Raw genomic sequence first — 25,202 nt, 5'->3', positions numbered from 1 at the left:
AGAAAATTTTTTGCTCCAAAGACTAAAGGGTATTCACCTATACTCTCTACTTAGAGTTTAAAAAATTATTTTTAACATTTAATTCCTTATATCATCCAGACTTGTTTTTATATTATATGATAGAAATTCAATTCAATTTCATTGGTTTTTTATAGGAGTAGCCATTCCCCCCCCCCCCCCCCCCGTCAATCCCTTAATTTCCCACTGATCTCACCTGCCAACTCTATCATGTACCACATTTCCATATTTGTATGGATCCACTTCTGGCCTTTGTTTTATTCCATCAGTCACTCATCTGTTCCTGTACTAATAGCATATTGTCTTGCATTTTAAAAGGATCACTCTGGCTATTATAACTTTCGAGAGAGTTGATCATTATTTATTATTTCTGCAATTTTAGGTATATTACAGCTAATACTGACACAGAAGAACAGAGTTTTCCTGTCCCTAAGGCATTTAACACACACATAGAGGAATTAAATTTAGATGTCCTTCTTCAGAAGGTTGATAATTTACGTATGAATGAATCTAGCAAGATGGAGAGTTTTGAACTACTTTGTGACCACAAAGAAAAGGTAAGAGATGTGAGATAATAGCATCTGTATGATTTTAATTTTTATTTAATCTGCTATCCCATTTATGTTATGACCGTAACAATTGGGTTAGTTTACCCAAGCCAAATTGGTTGATGCAAAATTTTTCTATAATCTAAACTAAACTTTAAAAAAAGTAAATCTAAGAGTTTATTATGCTCTAAGATCATGAATATGAGAACCAGAGATATGATTATACAGTTTTATTTTTATTTGATATTTATTAATTTGTTGTATTTAATACATACTCTGTAAGATAAAGAATAAGACATACTCCTCTTGGGGCAGGAAAAACTACATTTTAAGTTTTCTGTCTTGTAGTTATTAATGTAATAGCTATCAGTACAGTTTTTCAGTCCATTTCTACTAATAGTCGTTTTTCAATGTTTAACATTGGGCTGAATTGGGAAAGCCCATCCTTCCCACTACAACCACCAAAAAAAAGAAAAAGAAAAAGAGAAAAAGAAAGAAGGAGAAAGAGAAAGAGAGGAAGGAAGGAAGGAAGGAAGGAAGGAAGGAAGGAAGGAAAAAAGAAAGGACAGATGTAAGAAGAGGTTCTCAACAGCCCAGTGAGCAATGGATCTTTCTTTCCCGTGAGCAATTTAAATCCTTTGTCTGAGGCTTCAGCAACTCTAAACAGATTGTTTAAAAGTTTTTAAATCTCCAGCATTATGATTATATTTTTAGGTAATATAGGTTAAAAATGTGACTGCTCTTTCGAGTATATGAGATCTCTAATGCTCACTGAGACATCATATTGAAGGTAGGTAACTTAGAAATAAGAAGAAGATACTACCACCAGGGAAAACTTACAAATTCTGGTACCTATCAATTCTCTCTTCCATGTTGGTGTAGAGGTAGAGTCTGGATAACATTCATTATTTTTGAGATCCAAATGTAACCCTATGAAATCACTTTTTGTAGCCTGAATATTTGAATTTAAAATTCAAATTTTACGCACAAATTCATTGTATGCACGTGACTAGATTCAGTCATCTATAAATACCAGTTCATCTGCCTAATTTTTTAAAAGTTACAGTGGAAAACATTTATAGTTTCATCAAGTGACTGAGTTAATCTAATGTATAGTGCTATTTTTTCTTTTCAGTTTAGAGATGAAATAGAGTTTATTTGGAGGTTTGCTCGCGCTTATGGAGACATGTATGAGCTATCTACTAATGCACAAGAAAAGAAACATTATGCTAATATTGGTAAGTATTTTATAAAGACTGATTATTCTCAAGTGACAATTGTTATCTATAATAACCCATCAATGAATTTTAATTAAAGCCAAATTATCTTAGCTAAAACCAATATATTTAATCTATTTTATATATCCTAGTACTGGAAAATACATGTAGTCTAAGGCCAGAAATTTGTTTCAGGACTAAGGTATATATTCTTTAAAAATATTTGAGTATACTAGAATAGACAGCTGAAAAACTCAAATTTCAGATACTAAGTTTATGACAGAAAGACAATTAGGTAATATTTGAGGAACAGTAAGAGGCAGAGGATAGGTATCTCCAGCACAATTAAAAAAACCTTCCTTGACTCCTATAAGGGAGAACTTCAGGTGCCACAAAGAAATAACTACTTAAACTTCAATGCCTTTTTTTTCTTTTTTTTTTTTAAATGTTTTATTTATTTTTGAGACAGAGAGAGACAGAGCATGAGCAGGGGAGGGGCAGAGAGAGAGGGAGACACAGAATCTAAAGCAGGCTCCAGGCTCCGAGCTGTCAGCACAGAGCCCTGCGCGGGGCTCAAACTCACAACCGCGAGATTATGACCTGAGCTGAGGTTGGTCGCTCAACCGACTGAGCCACCCAGGAGCCCCGTGTTTTGTTTTTTTTTTTTCAAAATTTCTCTCAATAAAACAAGATTAGTCTTGAGTTGATCATTGTTTAAGCTGACTGATCCAGTACATGATGGTTCATGATACTGTCCTCTACCATTTTATGCATATTTTTTGAAATTTTCCCTAATAACAACAGCGTATAACAACATAGTAATAGCCAGAATGTCAAAGCTTTTATACATATCTATTTCTGTCACTTAATATCAAAACTCTTTCTTACAAAAAGCCCGTTAGCTGCCAATTCTCTGAGCTTCGGGGCAATAATCTGACATCAGACTTCTTTAATTTCTTCTTTCATTCTAAACTTTTCTCTTCTCTAAGCTTTCTTTCTTTAAGTTAGCATGAGGAAGAAATAGCACGAAAATAATGATACTACACATCTCATTCCACGGTAGTTCCCTGTCTTTTTTATTTCCAAGAAGGAAATATTTCCAAACTCCTTGTAATTATATTCCTTCCACTTGTAGATTTCCTTGCCACATTATTCATCAGCAGCTTTATGGGGCAGTTTTTCTGTAGTGATCCATCTTGCAGGCCACACACAAAATCGAATTCTAGAGAAGAGGTTTGTTAACTCTAGGGTAAATAAAAATTTAACCAAAGAGAAAAAACTGATTTATTTTCATATCTCCTGAGAAAATCACAGTCTAGCTATGTGAACTGCTAAAGTAGGAAAGACTTTTTATTGCCTGTAAGCTCCTGCCCTACCCTGGGCATCAGGGGTCATCCGGTGTGTGATAGGAGGTAGAAATGAGAGCAAAATCACATGTTCTCAGACTGTAGACAAGCTTATGGCTTTGGGGGGGGGGGCAGTATCATTGAAATAACCATATATTATAAAGAAACAAACGGATATACGTCGTGAGTAGAGGAGAATGTGTTAAAAGAGTAATCACAGAAAGGATATGACGGCAGTGGCTGGGGGTTGATGCAGGGAAGTCTTTACTGTGAAAGTAAGAGTTTCACATAGGTGAAATTACTTGGAATCTCTTTTTTTTTTTTTAATTTTTTTTTTTCAACGTTTATTTATTTTTGGGACAGAGAGAGACAGAGCATGAACGGGGGAGGGGCAGAGAGAGAGGGAGACACAGAATCAGAAACAGGCTCCAGGCTCTGAGCCATGAGCCCAGAGCCTGATGCGGGGCTCGAACTCACGGACCGCGAGATCGTGACCTGGCTGAAGTCGGACGCTTAACCGACTGCGCCACCCAGGCGCCCCTGGAATCTCTGTTTTTAAATGGAGTAGAAGTTTAATTGAGTTCATGGAAGAGGTGGTAAAAATGGAAAAAGAAATAGGCGGGAAGAAATCTGGGGACAAAAATGGAGATTGGAATAGGATGTATCTTAAAAAATGAGAAACCTTTATAGTGTCAAGACAAATGAGTAAAAGCCTACGATGTATTCTACTCATTCACGTATTGAAATATATTAAAAATAATTTTTTTTCTATCCATTTAGGAAATATTTATTTGAAATTACTGTGTCTGGAAGTGATGTTAAAATGAGGGGTAGAGGGAGGGAGAGAAGGAAGAGAGGAGGGAGGTAAATGTGATTAAGTTGGTGCCATGCTAAGGAACTTGCTAGATAGATCAACATGGAGACAGCCCAATATACTTCAGTGTTCGGGTAGTGAGTGCTTAGGAAAGGTGATGACAGAATGTGCTAGAGCTGAGACCAGCGTTGGGGGACACTGGAACTCAGTGTGCGGGAGGAGGAAGTGCTGACTGGTTTTCCCCATAATAGCATATTTAAAATTGTTACCCCAAGGCATGATTTGATCACTGGAGAGCACAGAATTCCTTCATAAAACTCAGGATGGGGTATAGCATTACACAGTGTGTCATATAAGTACTCTGACCATAATTTGTATTCCAAGTAAACTATGAATCTTATATCTAAAGGAACATTATTATAATTTCCAGAATTAAGTGATCAATACATGTGCCTCAAATAGATCACAAAGTACCATTTTGTAAGTGAAACAGCTTTCCTTTCAGACTTCAGCTACATAAACGAGGCTGCAAAACCAGCCTGCATATGACCGACCCAGCTTCCTTTTGTATTCTCAGGGTTATGGACTCTCCTCTATTTTCGGCTGGTGGTTGTACATTAAAAGCTATTTTTGTTCATTTGGCAAAGTAGCTACATGCTGATTTCATTTTTAACGTTTGTACATTTAAAGCTATGTTTTTCAATTGTTTATTTAAAAATCACTCTTCGAATATAGGTCTACAATGTAATGTCAGTATTAAAACACTTCACTTTTTAATTTTTTCCACTTTAGGTAGATTTATACATGAGATATTTCCCTTAATGAATAGAGCTATAAAATATAGAAGTGTCCCACCTTAACAAATTAACAGAATGGTTTTAGAATTAAGGATCCTTATTATAAAGATTACATCATCCACTTAACTTAGAAGAGCATTTTGCAGATCCCTGGATATTCTCTTCAAGGCAACAGCAACAACAAAATGGAGCAGGGTAAAGGGAGATGTTATAAAACAAAGCAGCCCCATAAAACAAAACAAAACAAAACAAAACAAAACAAAGCAGCCCCTTTTAGAGAAGGATTTTCAGAATGTTGTCCAGTTTCATTGCAAGCTTTTTGGTTTTTCAGGCCGCTAGACAAACCTCTATCCAAAGTAATTATGACATTACGAAAAGTTACTTCTAAAACTAAGTGGAATGATTTGGCAGGGTGATTTATGTGTCGAGCCTGTTCGTTTTTGTGCACGATTAGGTAAGCACTTCTCTGGGAAGCCTTCCCTTTGGATGGAGTTCTCTCTACATCTCAACACTCTGTTCTCTAACATGCTCTCTCTGTTTTTCATCTCATTTTTGGTTTTTACACGCAATTTGTTTGCTTATATACCTGCTTTCTACTGAAATGTGAACCCTTGGAAGTCAAAAACTGTGTCTTAATTTGACTTTTTATTCCCAGAGATTATGATACGACACTCAGAAGGCATACAGTAAATGTCGGTCAATTATAGAACGATTTTTATTAATGCTTTTAAATAATGATTGGATGACTTTTCTTGAACTTGGTTACATCGCTTAGTCCAGTGAGCTTAAAACCTGAGCACTCATCAGAATCTCTACAGGCTAGTTAAAACAGATTGCTGAGCCCCAGACTTTGTTATAGGGTAAGTCTCTCTTTTAGCCAAAAATCTGCTTTTCTGTAAGTGATGCTTCTGGTCTTAGGAGCATATTTTAGGAACCACTGACTTAATTCAGTAATCTACCCCCCCCCCCCCCCCCACCGACTCATGTGAAGGTACTAAATGCAAGTACATTTTTCTTTCAGGGAAGACATTGGGGGAAAAAGCTATTACTAGAGCGCCCATGAATGGGCATTGTCATCTGTGGTAAGTACATAGAACTTATGCAGTCTTTTAGAATTCTCATATGCCTCTATATAAGTTACAATTGATTTTTAAGAAATTATTGACCCTTTAACCTGTCAGTCACATTCACTGAAAAATATATTTAATAGATAGCAGAGTAACTATTCTTAGTCTCATGTATTTTACAATATGTATATTTTAAATATATTCAAGGCAAACTCTCATCGAAGATTTCATAAGTGAATCTACCAAGTGCAGCCCCTTCGAACATGATAAATTCTAATTAAGTGTGATTTAACATTTTATTTGAAAACAAATATTAAAGTGATATCATGCTTCTAAATGAAATGTGGAAAGAATGCTTCACAGGATAAAAGCATATCGCTCATTTTTTATACCTTAATGCGCTTGTGTATACTAATACTACAGGTCAAAGAGAAGTCGTGTATAATATAATAAAGCTCAAACAAAGGGAATTTAATTCGTTGGATGGGTGTAGCTGACTACCCTTGGGGAAACAAATATATTCTTGAATATGTTTTATTTTGGATCCTTTGTTTGTTTAAAATTATAAAACACAAGTAAGAAGACATATATTGTTTTTAATTAACACTTTGTAGTTGCATTTTTACAACATATTTTAGTTCCTTGCGGCAATACAGGTAGTTCAGGTGCTAGAAAGATAACAGTAATAAATTAATTTATGACCCTTCTCTCAGACCTCGGTTTCCAGAAATCCACCCCTCTTCGGAATTATTTTATTCTCCTGGAGCACCTTGAGGCAGAAATGGCTCCCTTTCTGCAGGTCTGCATTTGCCCCACAGGGAATTGGTTTCACTCCACCAACTCTCAAGTGCAAACCTGTTTATTTACTCTGCCACCAGCAGGGGGAGCTCCACTCACACTGTCCTCTTCAAGCCACTCTGGTTAGGAGTCAAGGACATTTTCTATGTCCCTGGAGGGACACAGGCCAAAATAAAAATAGATCTTTTGACCTGCTCTCACTTTGCCTAAGATGAGGTGCAAGCTTGCCCCGGCCCCCTCCACGAGGGGAAAGCCACAGGACTGTGGAAGCCACAGTCCCCAGAACAGTTCTATCCACAGGAGCCCTCACTCCTCCACCTCCCGCCAGGAGAAAGGTACTTTTGCAGTTAGCGTCTTGGTACATATCTTTAGGGTCATTTTCCCAATGTATGAGAGTATTATTTCTATAACCAAATTTACCTTCTCATCTAATTTGCACATTAATATTAATAAATTAACATATGTATACCTTAAAGTACTTCCTTTCTTCCACTTTTAGTGGTAACTATAATGAATTTGTACTGATCAAGCCACGCTCTCTTTATGTCCTCTGATATTGGGAGTGTTTGGAAGCTAATTGGCCAGATTTAGAGGCAGAAAAAGGACCCAAGCCCTCCTCTTAACTCTGATCTGCTCCTCCCCCCATAAGTTTGTCATAAATGACAAACTTTGGCCAGGCCAACCGCCTATTTTTATAAATAGTTTTACTGGCTCACAGCCCCGTCCGTGCATTTGTGCACAGCTGTGAAGTTCAGTAGTTGCAACCTTGACTCTCTGACCCGAAGCCTAAAATGTTTGCTACCTGGCCCTGCAGCACAACTTTGCACATCCATGACTGAAAGGACTATGCGATGGCTTATAAGCTTCAGTTTGAAATACAAGATGCAATCTTCAGGAATAATTATCAGAAAGGATTCACATTGAGGGGATGGTTGAAAAACAAATAGCATCTTAAGACTTGTTTTCCATCTTCATTTCTTCCAGAAAGCTTCAAAACTTTAAGTCTTCATAAAGCTGTCCACAAAAATGTTGTTATTTTTGTTGAACCAGCCCAAAATACTTCTAGGATCAAGAGAGTAAAGTCGCTGTGGCTTTGTAGTTTGTCAGCCCCATAGGCTTGACCGTAATTACAAATAATATCTTACATATTTGTTGTGCTCTACTGTTCACAAATTGTATCCACATGACTTAACAGCATGTGATTTACAGAACAACCTGTTTCCGTTTTAGGGGTTAGGGTGAGCAAGGTAGTGTATGGGGGAGGTGTGGGGGGGGGATAGGTTGTTAGTGAGCAAGGGTCACACAGTAAGTAGAAAAGCAAACACCAGATCTTTTATTCATATATACTCGGTATTCTATTACATTATTCTTCCTCTGCTTTCTCACGGCATAAATAGCATTTGTGCTGAATCAGAAGTACCGCAGGGAAAGTAATGGAGTTATTTTAGTAGTTGTTGACACAGGAATGTTTGTCACTTATTAAAGATATATTCCATATCGATGCCAAGAAAATACAGAATTTTTGTCAAAGCATGTATGGTGAGAATGACCTCTAGATGGAGGTAAAAGACCATATTGTGAATTAACATTCTTCAGCGTTCCCATCAACATGAGATGGTTTGTGAAATAAGATTTTAAATTACATTTTTAAAGACGAACAATATACAAGAACAACAACAACAACACACACGCGCGTGCACACACACACACACACACACACACACACAGGTGGAACTGATTGCCAGAAAAGAAATGATGATCCTTTGGGAAAAAAGTGGTCAGGTGAACTTTGAATTTATGATATCTAGAAAGATAAATAATATTTTAGACTGTAAAGAAAAAACTCCAAAACAGATTGGGAAATGCATAAGACTATAGGACAGATTATTATAAGGGAAATGTGCATGTTTCATGCAATGGTATTCATAAGTCATAGTTTTTGTTTTTCCTTTTTCTCCTTGCTCAGAGTCAGTTGGAGAGAATGTGCTGAGACAGCACTATTAATGCCTCGAGGTGTGCATTACATCAACCTGATGCTGATGTTCAGAAAATAGATGATTGATCCTAGATCAGTGAACACAGATTCTTTTCTTTTGCTTCCAGTATAAATGTTTCATTCTATAAATCTCTGGTTGAGAAAGTTCATATAGATCCAACAGATTTTTCTAAAAATGTGACATGATTTGTTTTTTTAATTTTTCTGCCAGTGTAGAGAGTAGGGAAATTGAACTAGTATATGTGAATTTAAGCAAGGCAGTGAGGTCAGTTTACTTACCACATTCTTGTGGACAAGATATAGAAATGTGGGCAGGCCTCTGGGTTACCCATATCGAGAGAAGGGTTTAAGCCAGTTGTTCAACAGAGTAACTGTTGGCAACATCACTATCAACCTGGAGACGATTCCAGGATTCCACGTCTGTATCTTAGACACTAGTGTGTTCCATAATTTTGTCAGTGGATGAAGATAGAATAAGTATGTAATAAAAGTTGCAAGTAACGCAAAATTATGAGGAACAGAGTGTATGATGGGTGACAAGAGTAATTCAAACGACTTTCACATTAGAAACAAAAGATTTTCATATATGTGAATGAATAGAGATAAACGTGGAAGGAGGGATGGAAAGAAAAGTGTCAAAATTTAATTTAGGGGAAAACATGAAAATTTGGATAACGTGGGGAGTTTAGTTAATAATAACATATTAATTTTGGTACATTGAAAAAATTACATATCAATCTTGTCTGACAGTGTTAGTACAGTTGTGATAAATGTACTGTAGTAACGTAAGATGTATACAGTAGAGAAAACTGAGTATGGGTAGATGGGAACTCTCTCTACCATCTTTGCAACTTTTCTATACATTTCAAGCTATTTTAAAATAAAAGCTTATTGGGGCACCTGGGTGGTTCAGTAAATTAAGTGTCAGACTTTTGGTTTAGGGTGTGATCTCACAGTTCATGAGTTCGAGTCCCACATCAGGCTCTGTGCTGACAGCTCAGAACCTGGAGCCTGCTTTGGATTCCGTGTCTCCCTCTCTCTCTACCTCTTGCCCACTCACACTCTCTCTCTCTCTCTCTCTCTCTCTCAAAATTAAAGAAACATTAAAAAAAATTTTTTTAATAAATAAAAGCTTATTTTTTTAAATAAAGTGACCTAACGTTTTAAATACAAATAATGCCCACAACAGAAATGGGGGAATTTGGGGATGTAGCTGTGTGGAAATTTGCTCCACTTTCTGGAACTCCCTGGGAGGAATGATAAAGCAGAACGACAGAGAGAATTTCAGAAGAACATGGTCAGACCGGAGGTGACAGTAACGGTTTTCCAGGGGAACTCACGAGTCCAGTAATCTATTCCTACAAACTCAATCTCTGGTGGGTGGTGAGAGGTATGTGTCAGGCAATGTGATGGTAGAATTTGTGAATAGTAACATCTCCTAATCTGGTTAAGTTCTCAGGTCACTTTTGATAGGTTGATTTAGTCATCATTCTTGTTTCTACTGTTGCATATTTGGTTGATTGTATAGAAACTGAAAATTAAGAGGTCAAAAAAGTCATAACTGAAAAGTGACCATTTTATTGTTTGTCATAAGTTGTGCGAATTGTGGGATCTTTTGTGCTCAGGAATGGTCTCACTGTTCCAAATTAAGAAAATTGCTCACTTCATTTTTGTACTTGAAAGTTATGCTTATCCACAGAAATGATCAAGATAAATACCCAAAGTTACATCTTCATTTCAGTTATGATAATGCAAGTAACAATTAATACACACTCTTGAAAGATTTAGGTAAATGAATATTTTGCACAGACAGAAACCCTCTGAATATGAAAAGTAATATATCCCCAGATTTTGGAGTGAGCAAATTGCTAAACAAATATGGTACCCAACTTATTTCAAATAATTATTGATGTAACTTTTGTATTCCCAGTGGGAAGAAAAAGTAAACAATTCATGGGATGCCATATTCTAGTATGCAGTGTTTCCAAGGAAGGATTTAAGGTCATGGGGAATTTTTTGGAAAAGCGTATTCATGGGGCATCTAGGTGGCTCAGATGGTTGAGCGTCCAACTCTTGATTTTGGCTCAGGTCACGATCTCACGGTTTTTGTCATTGAGTCCCACGTCAGCCTCTGTGCTGATAGTGCAGAGCCTGCTTGGGATTCTGTCTCTCCTCCCTCTCTGCCCCTCCCCCTACTTTCACTCTCTTTCTCTCTCTCTTTCTCAAAATAAATAAACAAATTTTTTTAAAAATTTCAAGAAAAAGAAAAGTGGAGATGCCCGGGTGGCTCAGTGGGTTGAGCATCTGACCCTTGATGTCAGCTCAGGTCATGATCTCATGGTCTGTGAGTTCGAGCCCTGTGTTGGGGTCTATGCTGACAGTGCAGAGCCTGCTTGGGATTCTCTTTCTCCCTGTCTCTCTGCCCCTACACGCCCCGCCCCCTCAAAAATACATAAATAAACTCAAAAAAAAGTGTATTTTGAAATTACCTTTGACTTTGTTTGTTTTAGTCATGATACTTATTTTTGTTTTCAAATGATATGAAGGGAGGCCGTGACATTTTTATTTTTAATTCTATTAAGGAAGAACAGGGATATGATGACACAATATATTTTTTCAATTTATCACTGTTACGACTAGACTTTTTCTGAGAGCCTCTTTGTGACTTTGATGCTGATGATGGTGATAGAAGCAGCTAATATTTCTTGAAACTCACTGTGTGCCACGTAGTATTCTAAGCAATTACACGTTTTAGGTACTTTGCCCTTGTGGCACACATATGAGGTAGATGGTGTGAGTATCCTCAGTAATAGCTGAGGAAACCAGCCTCATGTTAATGTCAAGTATGTATTATTTTTAGGGCCCTTGTATCTATCTGAATACTTTCATCAAATATTAATGAATGCTTTAGAGATATTCTAAAAATGTTTATTTGGTATATTTGATTTAAAAGTTCACGCACTGTCCACTGTTTTTATCCTTTTCAGGTATGCAGTCTTGTGTGGCTATGTGTCCGAGTTTGAGGGCTTACAAAATAAAATCAACTATGGACATCGCTTCAAGGTATTTCTTGATATTAAAGATATTTTAATGTAGCTATGTGTTCCATTAAAAGGCATAAATCAAATTATTTAATAAATGGATCTCTCACAGTGTGTGGGTGGCTCAGTCACTTAAGCGTCCAACTCTTGATTTTGGCTCAGGTCATGATCTATTGGTCATGGAATTGAGCCCATGACAGACTCCATGCTGGGTGTGGGGACTGCTTCAGATTCTTTCTCTCCCTCTACCCCTCCCCTGCTCATGCTCTCTCTCTCTCTCTCTCTCTCTCTCTCTCTCTCCCTCTCTCTCTCACTGTCTCTCAAAAAAAAAGTTATAAAACCCAAATTAATCTCAATCTCAAGAAGTTTATCTTTTTAATTTTTATTTTATTTTTTCAGTGTTTATATATTTATTTTGAGAGAGAGAGAGAGAGCATGTGCGAGAAGGGGAGAGGGGCAGAGCGAGAGGGAGAGAGAGGATCCCAAGCAGGCTCCACGCTGTCAGCAAAGAGTCCAAGGTGGGGCTCCAACACACGAACTGTGAGATCATGACCTGAGTCACAATCAAGAGTCAGATGCTTAACTGCGTGAGCCACTCAGGTGTCCCTATCTTTTTTATCTAAATGAAGTGACAGTCTTTAAATAAATAGTACTGTGCCAAAAAAATGAAACCTATTTGAGTGATTGAAGATTATTATTCTAGATCTTGAAAGAACTTACATAGTAGATGAGTATTATCTTTTCAAAGACAGGATTAGTCTTTTGGTGATGAGTTCACCAACATCAGAAACATGATTGGGACTAATTAGTTAACATTACTTGCATATTGACTTGGTGGAAGGAATAGAATCCAATCTGGGACTTAAACTTACCATGATAAATGATTAAAATACTTGCATATTGATTTGGTGGGGGGAATAGAATCCAATCTAGGACTTCAACATACCGTGATAAATGAATAAAATAAGTAATATGCGTGTAAATCATTTGTAATGTGCCTGTAGCTTTGATAGCTCATTAAATGAGCTAAGAAGTTTCTTTGTTTTCCAGCTCCCTATACCCATTTTAATAATGTCAGGGGAATAGCTTCCTCCACAACCCAGTTCTGCTATTCTGTCTTCCATTATATCCTAATCATTTGAAACTTGCAAGCATGCTGCTGAATCAGTATTAGCTAGGCAAGTCATGGGCAGACAAAAGCGTCACTTGGAGGTTTTCTACTTTTTTTTTTTTAATTTTTTTAAATGTTTATTTATTTTTGAGACAGAGAGAGACAGAGCATGAACGGGGGAGGGTCAGAGAGAGAGGAAGACACAGAATCTGAAACAGGCTCCAGGCTCTGAGCTGTCAGCACAGAGCCCGACGAGGGGCTCGAACTCACAGACCACGAGATCATGACCTGAGCCGAAGTCGGCCGCTTAACCGACTGAGCCACCTAGGTGCCCCATCCGGTTTTCTACTTTTTATAGTGACGTTGGCTTTAAATTATCCATAGCTTAATGAAATCATCATCACAGTCAGGTTCTAGTTGTGAGCAATCATTTCTGATAATTGAATTATTGGTATGACTTCTTATGTTAACGGTAGGGATTAAGGAGGGGGACTAAACAACACCGTAAAGCCCCTTTGAATTTCGGCACAGCTGCATTCAGCACCACCTGAACCCTGAGAGATGGTATTTGTTTTGGACTTTTCTTTTAGGAGCATCTGGATAAAGCAATCCAGTTTTTACCCGAAGAACCTTTTTTGTATTACCTCAAAGGAAGATACTGTTACACTGTAAGCCGAATGTTTTTATCCATAATTCTTATCTCAATATACTTTGATTACGTGATATATTTTTAGTGACTTATTCTTTCTTTAGTTGTCTCACCAGGTGCCTGCTGTAGGGAAGATGATAAAATCAGTACGTGTTTTATGAGTTTATGATTGATTGGTTTATATACCATGTTACATATGGCGTGTGGTTTTATATGTATACATAGATGTCTGTGCTTTTCCACTTAGCACCTCTCCATTTCCCCTCACAACAATCACACCGTCTCCTTTGTGCTCTCTCAATTGGCGATCAGCCACCTACCTGCGTGTGCCCTGTGTTGGTGTCCTACTCTTTGTTTCGTGAGAGGACTTTGTCACTTAACAGAGTGTCTGGAGCATTTATGTGCCTACTGTTCTTGCCTTGAAAGACCTGAATTTAGAAAAGGACATGAAATATACAGGAATAAATAAAGGCAGCTGGCGAGTCTAAGCCCCGGTGTGTTAAGTGACATTAGTTTATAGAAAATTAACATAATGTGAAAATACGTCTTCAGGGATGCATGAAACAATTATGCTTAAGAGAAATGCTATTTCTGAATGAGAAGATTAGCATAAGCAAAAGAGGAAGCTTGTTAGTTGAGGTTTGAAGATTAGGAATGGAAAAGGAGGCTTTTTTGTTGAACACCTGCTATGTATCAAATGTGCAGTTTATACTTTATATTTCTTATCTCCTTTGATCCTTAAAACAGCCCTGTAAGCAGTTTTTATCACGCCAGTTTTTGGTGTTAAGAATCTGAGTCTTCATGAAGGTACAAGACTCCAAAGGCTTAAAACCCACCAACCCGACCTCACACGAGTCTGGGGCTTGAATGTACATTATTTGTTTAGGCTTAAAAAACCCAAGAAGGAGGGGCGCCCGGGTGGCTCAGGTCATGATCTCACGGTCTGTGGGTTCGAGCCCCGCGTCGAACGGCTGACGGCTCAGAGCCTGGAGCCTGCTTTGGATTCTGTGTCTCCTTCTTTCTCTGCCCCTCCTCTGCTCACGCTCTGTCTCTCCCTGTCTCTCAAAAATAAATGACTGTTAAAAACAAACACCAGCCTGCAGCCTACCAGTGCGGAGCCCCCGCCACCCTCAGGGCCCTGGAGGTGCTGGTTGCGTGGTGGCCCGCTGGAAGACCCGACCCGCGCTGTGCCCCGGGATGGCTCTGAGGCCGCCAGGTGAGGCCGGATCCAAGGGCAACATGTGCTACCTGCCTAGGGCGGCCCAGGACGCCCCCAACACCTGGACGCCTCCTGCACACCTTTCCCGGCCTGTGGCTGCTATGGGAACACGCTAACCACTGCGGGGGAAGATGTCCAACTTTTCCGCAGCTGGAGGCCGCCGTGCCTGCATCCCACGCTATGCCCCCCCTTTGCCTTCCGGTGCGGTCCGCGCCTCCCTTGCTGAGCTCCAACCTGGCCCTGTGGAGGGAGCGGCTCTACGATCCGCCCTGGTACAGCCAGCCACCAGCGGGGTACCCAGTTCCCCAGCTCCCCAGAGAGGTGTCCCACTTCCTCAACAGCAGCCACGAGTATACAGGCGCCACCAGTGAAGGCTTGGGCCATACTGGTGGCCGACGCGACAGTGGCCAATGCCGTGGACCTGAAATTTTCATGCCGCCGCCAGCTGCGAACGCTTCCTGGTGACCTGAGGGGGTGGAGGCCTCCCAGTTATTATCTTGCTTCCCCAGCAAGCAGTCTGAGGAGGGCTCCAAACTCCTGAACCAGCAAGGGAAGTCGTCTCTCCAGGTTCCTGGTCCCCACAGACAGCTCTGGATCTGCTTCTCTTTGTTGAACTCTGGGTAAAGACTCCTTCAACTACCAGAAGGTCTCTGCCTCAAGCAGACGATGTTTGGTGAAGTGTGGCATTTTTGGTGCATTCTGCAGTAGCCTTGTTGCCAAAGGAGTCAGCTTTGGACCTTTTCAAGGTAAAGCGGTCAATGCCAGTGAAGTCAAGACCTATGGAGACAATTTCTCTGATGTGCGAGACTGTCAAAGATGGTCATTTGAGCCACTTTATAGATGGAAAAGGAGGTGCAGGGAACTAGATGTCCTCTGTCAACTGTGCCTGTTTCCCCAAGGAGCAGAGCCTGGTTGCAATGTCGAAGGCAGATACCTTATGAGAGCTGCAAGGATATCTGCCAGAACCAAGAGTTCCTTGTGTGGTATGGAGACTGCTATGGAAAGTTTTTGGACATTCCCCTGAGCCTTTCGCTCACAGAACAGAGGAAGCAGGTGCCTGGGCCCTCTGAAGAGTCTGCAGAAGGCTACAGGTGTGAAAGATGTGGAAAAGTATTTACCTACAAATATTACAGAGATAAGCACCTCAAGCACACCCCTTGTGTGGACAAGGGTGATAGGAAATTTCCCTGCTCTGTCTGCAAACGATCCTTTGAGAAGTGGGACCAGCTCCGGATCCCTGTCCTGCACGTTCACGAGAAGCACCAGCCTCACAAGTGTTCTACATGTGGGAAATGCTTCTCTCAGTCTTCCAGCCTAAACAAACACACGAGAATCCACTCTGGAGACAGACCATCCCAGTGTGCATATTGCACAAAGAGGTTCACTGCCTCTAACATCCTCTGCACATATATCAGGCAACGCTCGGGAAAAGCCCTTCAAATGCAAGCACTCTGGTAAATCTTTCGCATCCCACGCTGCCCATGACAGCCACGTCCGTCACTCAACGCGAGGAGGATGATGGCTGCTTGGGCAGCATCTGTGGAAAATTCTTCCCGGATCAAGAAGCCTTCTACTCCCACACGAAGCTTCATGAAGGCTACTAGCCCTCAGAGAGTATGGGGACAATGTAAAAACTAAAAGCTAGGATTCTGTCTTTGTTTTCCTTGCTTATGGGTGTGTCGTACAGACAGATGATAGTTATACTAAGATGAGAAACAGAAAAATGGAACCGGCCAAAAAGCTGAGTTTAACTGATTTCACCAGCTTTCACAGAAATATTATTCACAATTAAAAAAAAATTTAATGTTTGTTTATTTTTGACAGAGAGAGAGAGACAGAGCATGAGCAGGAGAGGGGCAGAGAGAGAGGGAGACACAGAATCCAAAGCAGGCTCTAGGCTCCGAGCTGTCAGCACAGAGCCCGATGCGGGGCTCAAACTCACAGACCGCGAGATCATGACCTGAGCCGAAGTCAGATGCTCAACCGACTGAGCCACCCAGGCGCCCCATTATTATTCACAATTTTTTAACAAGAACGGAATTTTGGTGAATTTACCTAAAAGTAGTGAAAGCTGGCTCTTAATAGAGCTTAAGGGTCTGGAAACTCAACACAAACCCTGAGAGAAGGACACTAGGAGTAGAGTTTGATTTTTGTGATGAAAAATACCTTTTCTCTGTTTTGGACCCCAATTGTTATGCCTGTGGCCATTACCTGGTCTCTTTTTCATAGAATAAATTCTTTAAAAGTTCAAAAAAATAAAAATAAAAACAAACAAGCAAACAAAAACCCAAGAAGGAAATTCTGATTTAAAGTGGATCCTGATCTTCATGGCATAAACAAACGGCAGAAGCTAATGTTGATCTTCCCTGGAAGAATATACCTGCACATAGGTCTTATAAAACTGCAGAGTAGCCCAAGGATGATGAGGTCACAGTCAAAAATAATAGAATATACAAAGAAATAAGGCATCAAGTATGACAGTCAACAGAAACCAAAATCAGGAATAGATCTAAAAGGACTTCAGATTTTGGAACCATGGAATATACAATGTTAAATAGCTACTTATACAGTGTTTTTTTTTTTTTCAAATAAAAGGAATCGGGGAGAGGGGAATGGATGAGGAGCATGAGACTACAAAACTGACCAAGTAGAATAGAAAAAAGATAAGATAAATTTTGGTATAAAAGTCTATTATTTCACATTAAAAGAAAACTCAGTGGAAAGATTTAGCAGTTGATAGGCACCACTAAAGAGAAAATTAGTGAACTTTAAGGTAAATCTGAAAAAGTTGCCTGGAGTGCAGCACAGAGGAACAAAGAGATAGAAAATATGAAGGAAAGATAAAAAGACATAGAAGGGAAGAAAGGATATTGCACAGTGCTAAATATTCATGTGCTCTTGGTAATTAATAAAACAAGAAGTCAAAAAAACATATTAAGCATGTAAAACATTGGAGCTTCCCATTTAATAACCTTGATCTAATACACATATAAAAATAATGTACCATTGGAGGGTACACATTTTTCCAGCATATGTAGAGTGTTGACAACATTGATCAATATGAGGTCATGAAGCAAGTCTTAATAAATTTCAAAGAATTGATATCAAACAGGTTTCCTGATCATAATGCAATTAAATTCAAATTTTGAAATAAAACAACTTAAGAAACGTACGTCTTGAAATAAGAAATTATAATTAAAAAACAAGGAGATGCCATTTATTCTTACTCATTTGATAAAATTTATAAATATCAGTGTAAGATGTTGCAAAGATATGGAGCAACAGGAACTTTTGCATTGTTGTAGGAGCATGCTGCTTTGGAAATAATCGGATACTATCTTTTAAATCTGATTACTTGCCTACCATATGACCCACAGTGGTGCCTACCCTAGAGAAAGTCTGGCAAATGTACTCTGGAAGGCATGTACAAGAATGCCTGCAGCAGCCTTGTTCCTAAGAGCAAAAAAATGAAAAAGATCCAAATGTCCATTTACAAAAGAGTGGATGAAAAATCACTGACATATGTTTAAATGATGGAATGTTTCACAGCTATTTAAATGACAGAACTTCAGTCACGCTCAGCAACCTGGATAAAATCTTAAAACTATAATAAGTGAAAAAAATAAGTCATAGGAAGAAATAAACAACATGGGATCATTTTTTTTAAGTAAAAAAAAAGCAAAACTAAACAGAGCAATAAGTAACACTATGTAGGAAAGCAAGGGAATAATTTTGTTTAATAGAGGTTAATGGCTACTAGAAACCTAGATGATACTGGGAAGGAATGCACTTGATGGGGTTGAGAGAGTATCAGTACCCTCTTAAGTATTCATTTCTGAATCCTTTTAATCTTTTATGGTAAACCTCTAATATTCATATTTGGGAAAAAAGAAAAGTTTTTAAAAGGAAGCAAAAAATACTGTGCATCCCCTGTAGAAGAGGACTGACGCACACAACTTGCAAACACCGTGCCCCTGCCCACATGTGCTTTGCAGAGTGGCCCAGCTGGCCCCTGTCTTGGCAGCAGCTGCACATCTCCTGTGGAAAAGGACCAGCACCACCTTGTTAAGGGTACACACCCTGCCCACTATGTTCAAGGGCAGGAGATATATCTGACTTTCCTAACACAGAGAAACAGGCACAGAGAGTTAGGCAAAATGAGGAAACAGAGGAACATATCCCAGATGAAACAACAGGACAAAATCACAGCAAGAGACCTAAGGGAAACATAGATAAGTAACAGGCCTGATAGAGAATTTAGAGTAATGATCACAAAGCTACTCACTGGACTTGAGAAGAGAGTGGAGGACATCAGCAAGACCCTTAACGCAGAAATAGCAAAGAACCAATCAGAGTTGAAGAACTCAATAATTGAAATTAAAAGTGCACTGGATGGAATAAATAGCAGGCTAGAAGAAACAGAAGGACGAATCAGTGATCTGGAGGACAGAGTAATAGAAAGGAATCAAGCTGAGCAAGTGAGAGAAAAGAAATTATGCAAGATGAGAATAGACTTAGGGAACTCAGTGACTCCATCAAATGTAATTAACAATTGCATTATAGGGATCCCAGAAGAAGAATAAGAGGAAAAAGAGGGCAGAATATTTGAAGAAACAATGACTGAAAACTTCTTGATTTGGGAGAAGGAAACAGAAATTTAGATCCAGGAGGTACAGAGATCCCCCAACAAAATCAACCCAAGGAGGTCCACACCAAGACATATAGTAATTAAAATGGCAAAAAGCAGTGGTAAAGAATTTTAAAAGCAGCAAGAGAAAATAAAACAGTTACATATGAGGGAAACCCCATAAGGCCAGAGACAGGTTCTTCAACAGAAACTTTGCAGGCCAGAAGGGAGTGGCATGATATATTCAAAGTGCTGAAAAGAAAAAATCTATAGCCAAGAATACCCTATCCAGCAAGGCTATCATTCGGAATAGAAGGAAAGATAAAGAGTTTCCCAGACAAGCAAAAATTAAAGGAATTCAGGACTACTAAACCAGCCCTATAAGAAATGTTAAAGGGGACTCTGTGAGTGGAAAGGAAAAACCATCAATAAGAGTAAGAAAGGTAGAAAGCACAAAAGCAATAAAAATAAGTATATCTTTTCAAATGCCCATGGAACATTCTCCAGAATAGATCACATGTTAGGCCATGAAACAAGTCTCAACAAATTCAAAAAGTCATACCATGCATCTTTTCTGACCACAACGCTGTAAAACTAGAAATCAACTGCAAGAAAAAGATCTGGAAAGAACACAAATACATGGAGGTTAAATAATATGCTACTTATCAATGGATGAGACAACCAAAAAATTAAAGAGGAAATTAAAAAAATACATGGAGGCAAATGAAAATGAAAACACAATAATCCAAAATCTTTGGGGTCCAGCAAAAGTGGTTCTAAGAGAGAAGTTTATAGCAATGCAGGTCTACCTCAAGAAGCAAGAAAAATCTCAAATAACCTAACATGACACCTAAAAGAGCTAGAAAAAGAAGAACAAACAAAACCCAAATCCAGCAGAAGGAAGGAAATAATAAAGATTAGAACAGAAATAAATGATACAGAAAAAGAAGGGAAGGAAGGAAGGGAAGGCAGGAAGGCAGGAAAGCAGGAAGGCAGGAAGGCAGGAAGGCAGGAAGGCAGGAAGGAAGGAAGGAAGGAAGGACAGATTAGTGAAACTAGGAGCTGGTTCCTTAAAAAGAGCAACAAAATTGATAAACCTCTGGCCAGACTCATCAAAAAAAAAAAACAAAACAAAAACAAAAACAAAAAGAGGATTCAAATAGAAACAAAAGAGAAGAAATAACTGACCCCACAGAAATACAAAGGATTATAAGAGAATATTATGCAAATTTATCCCAACAAACTGGACAACCTAGAAGAGATAGATAAATTCCTAGAAACTATATAACCTACCAAAACTGAAACAGGAAGAAATGCAAGATTTGAGCAGATTGATTACCAGCAGTGAAATTAAATAGTAATTAAAAAACTCCCAACAAATAAAAGTCCAGATGGTTTCACAGGTGAATTCTACCATATATTTAAAGAAGAGTTAATACTTACTCTTGTCAAACTTTTCTTAAAAATAGAAGAGGAAGGAAAACTTCCAAATGCATTCTAATAGGCCAGCATTACCCTGATTCCAAAACCAGATAAAGACACACTACAAAAAATAACTACAAGCCAATATCTCTGATGAACATACATGCAAAAATCCTCAACAAAATAATAGCAAACCAAATCTAACAATAGATTCAAAAAATCATTTACCATGATCAAGTGGGATTTATTTCTGGCATGCAAGAGTGGTTCATTGTTTGCAAATCAGTCAGTGTGATACATCATATTAAGAGAAGGGATAAAAACCATATGAACATTTCAATAGATGCAGAAAAAGCATTTGACAGAGTAAATATCCATTCATGATAAACATGCTCAACAAAGTTGGTTTAGAGGAAACCTACCTCAACATCATAAAGGCCTTATGTGGAAAAACAGCTAACTGAGAGCTTTTCCCCTAAGGTCAGGAACAATGCAGTGATGTCCGCTCTCACCACTTTTATTTAACATAGTACTGGAAGTCCTAGCCACAGCAATCAGACAAAAAGAAGGAGAAGGGGAAGGGGAAGAAGAAGGGGAAGAAGAAGAAATAAAAGACATTTAAATTGGTAGGGAAGAAGTAAAACTTTCACTATTTGCAGTTGGGAGAATCTATATATAGAAAAAATAAAGACTTCCTCGAAAAACTGCTAGAACTAATAAATGAATTCATTCAGGTCACAGGACAAGAAATCCCCATGTACAGAAATCTGTTGAGTTTCTAAAAGCAGCAGAAAGAAAAATTAAGAAAATGATCCCGGGGCACCTGGGTGAGTCAATTGGCTGAACATCTGACTTTGGTTTAGGGCATGATCTCGCAGTCCGTGAGTTCGTGCCCCATGTTGGGCTCTGTGCTGTCAGCTCAGAGCCTGGAGCCTGCTTCAGATTCTGTGTCTCCCTCTCTCTCTGCCCCTCCCCAACTCACACTCTGTCTCTCTCTGTCTCTCAAAAATGAATAAAATGTTTAAAAATTAAAAAAAGAATTCCATTTACAATTGTAGCAAAAATAATAAAATGCCTAGGAATAGACTTAAAGAGGTGAAAGACCTGTACTCAGAAAACTATAAAACATTAATGAAAGGAACTGAAGATAACACAAAGAAATGGGAAGACATCCATACTCATGTATTGGAACAACAAATATTGTCAAAATGTCTATACTCTCCAAAGCAATCTATAGATTTGATGCAATCCCTATCAAAATACCAACAGCATTTTTCACAGAACTAGAACAAGCAATCCTAAAATTTGTATGGAACCACAGAAGACCCTGAATAGCCAAAGCATTCTTGAAGAGCAAAACTGGCAGTATCAGAATTCCAGACTTCAAGTTATATTACAAAGCTGTAGCAATCAAAACAGTTTGTACTAGCACAAAAATAGACATGTAATCAATAGAACAGAATAGGAAGCGCAGAAGTAAATCCACAATTACATGGTCAATTGATCTTTGACAAAGGAGGCAAGAATATGCTATGGGCAAAAGACAGTCTCTTCAACAAATGGTGTTGGGAAAACTGGACAGCAACATGAAACCGGATCACTTTCTTTCACCATACACAAAGTCAAAATGGAATAAAGATCTAAATGTGAGCCCTGAAACCGTAAAAATCCTAGAAGAGAGCACAGGCAGTAATTTCTCTGATATTGGCCATAACAACATCTTTCTAGATGATTCTCCTGAGGCAAGGGAAACAGAAGCAAAAATAAACTATTGGGACTGCCTCAAAATAAACATTTTCTACACAGCAAAGGAAACAACCAAAAAAACTAAAAGACAACCTACTGAATGGGAGAATATATTTGCCAATAACATATCTGACTGATGAATGGATAAAGAAATTGTGGTTTATATACACAATGGAATACTACGTGGCAATGAGAAAAAATGAAATATGGCCTTTTGTAGCAACGTGGATGGAACTGGAGAGTGTGATGCTAAGTGAAATAAGCCATACAGAGAAAGACAGATACCATATGGTTTCACTCTTATGTGGATCCAGAGAAACTTAACGGGAACCCATGGGGGAGGGGAAGGAAAAAAAAAAAAAGAGGTTAGAGTGGGAGAGAGCCAAAGCATAAGAGACTGTTAAAAACTGAGAACAAACTGAGGGTTGATGGGGGGTGGGAGGGAGGGGAGGGTGGGTGATGGGTATTGAGGAGGGCACCTTTTGGGATGAGCACTGGGTGTTGTATGGAAACCAATTTGACAATAAATTTCATATATTAAAAAAAAAAGAAAAAAAAAGAAAAAGAAAAAAAAAAGAAAAATAACATATCTGATAAAGGGTTAGTATCCAAAATATATAAAGAACATATACAACTCAATACCCAAAAAACAAATAATCCAACTAAAACATGAGAAGACATGAACAGACATTTCTCCAAAGAAGATATACAGATGGACAACAGACACATGAATAAGTGTTCAACATCACTCATCATCAGGGAAATGGAAATCTAAACCACAATGAGATATCACCTCACATCTATTGGAATGACTAAAATCAAAAACACAAGAAATAACAAGTGTTGGTGAGGATGTAGAGAAATAGGAACCCTTATGCACTGTTGGTGGGAATGCAAACTGGTGCAGACACTGTGGAAGGTAGTATGGAGGTTCCTTGAAAAATTATAAATAGAACTACTCTATGATCCAGTAATCACACTACTGGATATTTACCAAAGGATACAAAAACATTAATTCCAAGGAATACATGCACCCCTATGTTTATTGCAACATTATTTATAATAGCCAAATTATAGAAGCAACTTAAGTATCCATTGATACATGAATAGATAAAGAAGAAGTGGTATTTATACACAGTAGAATATTATTCAGCCATAAAAAGAATGGAATCTTGCCATTTGCAACAACATGACAGATCTAGTGGGTTTAACACTAAGTGAAATAAGTTAGAGAAAGACAAATATTTTATGATTTCACTCACATGTGGAATTCAAGAAACAAACAAGGGAAATAAGGAAAGAGACAAACCAAAAAACAAACACTTGACTAAGAGAACGAACAGATGGTTACCAGAGAGGCAGTGGCGGGTGGATGGGGGAAATAGGTAAAGGGGATTAAGAGTACACTTATCTCGTAGAGTACTGAGTGATATATGAAAGTGTTGAATCACTATATTGTACACCTGAAGCTAACATAACACTGTATGTTAACTCAACTGGAATTAAAATAAAATGGTGGGGGAAGGAAGCAAAAAATAAATGATAACAGGAAATTGAATTTTGGTGGTTATTGGTTAAAAAATTTTTCTCCTGGATTGTAAATATGTATACTGAGACCTCACTCTACACTCCCCCTGGGTTGAGGATCCTTGTTCTATTTACATTTCTGTGATGCTGTATTCTGGATCAGGTTGGCAGCGGGAAGTAGACAGTAAGAAAGAAAAGGTGGGGTCTGGTAGCTCCTATACTCCATGCAAAGAAATACTGTATGGCCATCTCAGACTCTTGAATCACATGAACAAACAGGATCAGCATTATTCCCCATCCCCACCCCTGACTCTGATTGAACACACATCTCATCATGAGTATTTTATTTTTTTATTTTATTTATTATTTTTTTAATTTTTTAACGTTTATTTTTGAGACAGAGAGAGACAGAGCATGAATGGGGGAGGGGCAGAGAGAGAGGGAGACACAGAATCCCAAGCAGGCTCCAGGCTCTGAGCCATCAGCCCAGAGCCCCATTCGGGGCTCGAACTCACGGACCGTGAGATCGTGACCTGAGCTGAAGTCGGATGCTTAACCAACTGAGCCACCCAGGCGCCCCTCATCATGGGTATTTTAAATTGGTTTGGTAACCAGTGCTTTTTAGAGCTCATAGTTTGTTAGAATTATGAAAAAGGGAAGGTACAATATTAATATCATTAAGTTGATCTCTGTCGTGTATGTTATTTAGGAATATGTTCATATTTATGTATTATACGCATACACACACATATACACCTACACACACACACACGCACACACACACATCTAACTGAGGAGAGATTCTTCATTCAAAAAGTGAAAACTCTCTAAGAATGATGTTGCTTCATATTTGCAGGTCTCGAAACTGAGCTGGATTGAGAAAAAAATGGCTGCCACTCTGTTTGGAAAAATACCATCCTCAACTGTAGAAGAAGCTTTGCAAAATTTCCTTAAGGTATATTTTGTGTATCCATTATTTTAGTATCGAACTGGCTATGATCTGCGTTAGTCCCCCCTACCCTTCTTCATGTAGATCTCCAATGGAAGCCTGGGGTGGAGTCCTAGTTTTAGCATGTCCAAACTGCTTCCCAGAGCAGCTAGTTATTCCCTAGGTCCTAGGTACAGCCCTTACTACCAAATCCAAGAGCAGCTCTCCAGGTTGTGTGAGCATGTGCAAAAGCATTCATGCCCTGATTGTTAGACTTGGTTCCAAATTCTCATAATGAGCCTAATATAGAACCAGTTTAATCTTAAAGAAC

At 38.6% G+C, this 25,202-nt stretch overlaps 2 protein-coding genes across 7 annotated transcripts in view; both read left to right on the top strand.

The window, feature by feature from the left end:
- The window catches only part of RMDN2 (regulator of microtubule dynamics 2), a 77,357-nt gene that overhangs the window by 32,702 nt on the left and 19,453 nt on the right, over window positions 1–25,202 (top strand). For 5 of the 6 annotated variants that reach the window (XM_047853837.1, XM_047853838.1, XM_047853836.1 and 2 more), the window contains 6 exons: window positions 401–575; window positions 1,702–1,804; window positions 5,762–5,822; window positions 11,589–11,664; window positions 13,344–13,421; window positions 24,800–24,898. In XM_047853837.1, the coding sequence (XP_047709793.1) occupies window positions 401–575; window positions 1,702–1,804; window positions 5,762–5,822; window positions 11,589–11,664; window positions 13,344–13,421; window positions 24,800–24,898 (592 nt within the window). The remainder of the gene's footprint in view (window positions 1–400; window positions 576–1,701; window positions 1,805–5,761; window positions 5,823–11,588; window positions 11,665–13,343; window positions 13,422–24,799; window positions 24,899–25,202) is intronic. The other variant, XM_047853834.1, reaches the window with a different exon arrangement.
- LOC125162608 (PR domain zinc finger protein 14-like) lies at window positions 15,093–16,438 on the top strand. Its single transcript, XM_047853840.1, has one exon. The coding sequence runs from the start codon at window positions 15,462–15,464 to the stop codon at window positions 16,077–16,079; it is 618 nt and encodes a 205-aa protein (XP_047709796.1). The 5' UTR covers window positions 15,093–15,461; the 3' UTR covers window positions 16,080–16,438.

Source organism: Prionailurus viverrinus, chromosome A3, assembly GCF_022837055.1.
Source record: "Prionailurus viverrinus isolate Anna chromosome A3, UM_Priviv_1.0, whole genome shotgun sequence".
Classification (NCBI taxonomy): domain Eukaryota; kingdom Metazoa; phylum Chordata; class Mammalia; order Carnivora; family Felidae; genus Prionailurus; species Prionailurus viverrinus.
This window is presented reverse-complemented; position numbering and strand designations above follow the sequence as displayed.

Excerpts from the sequence above, each read along its gene's own strand:
- LOC125162608 (XM_047853840.1), top strand. The coding sequence starts at position 15,462 with ATGGAAAAGGAGGTGCAGGGAACTAGATGTCCTCTGTCAACTGTGCCT.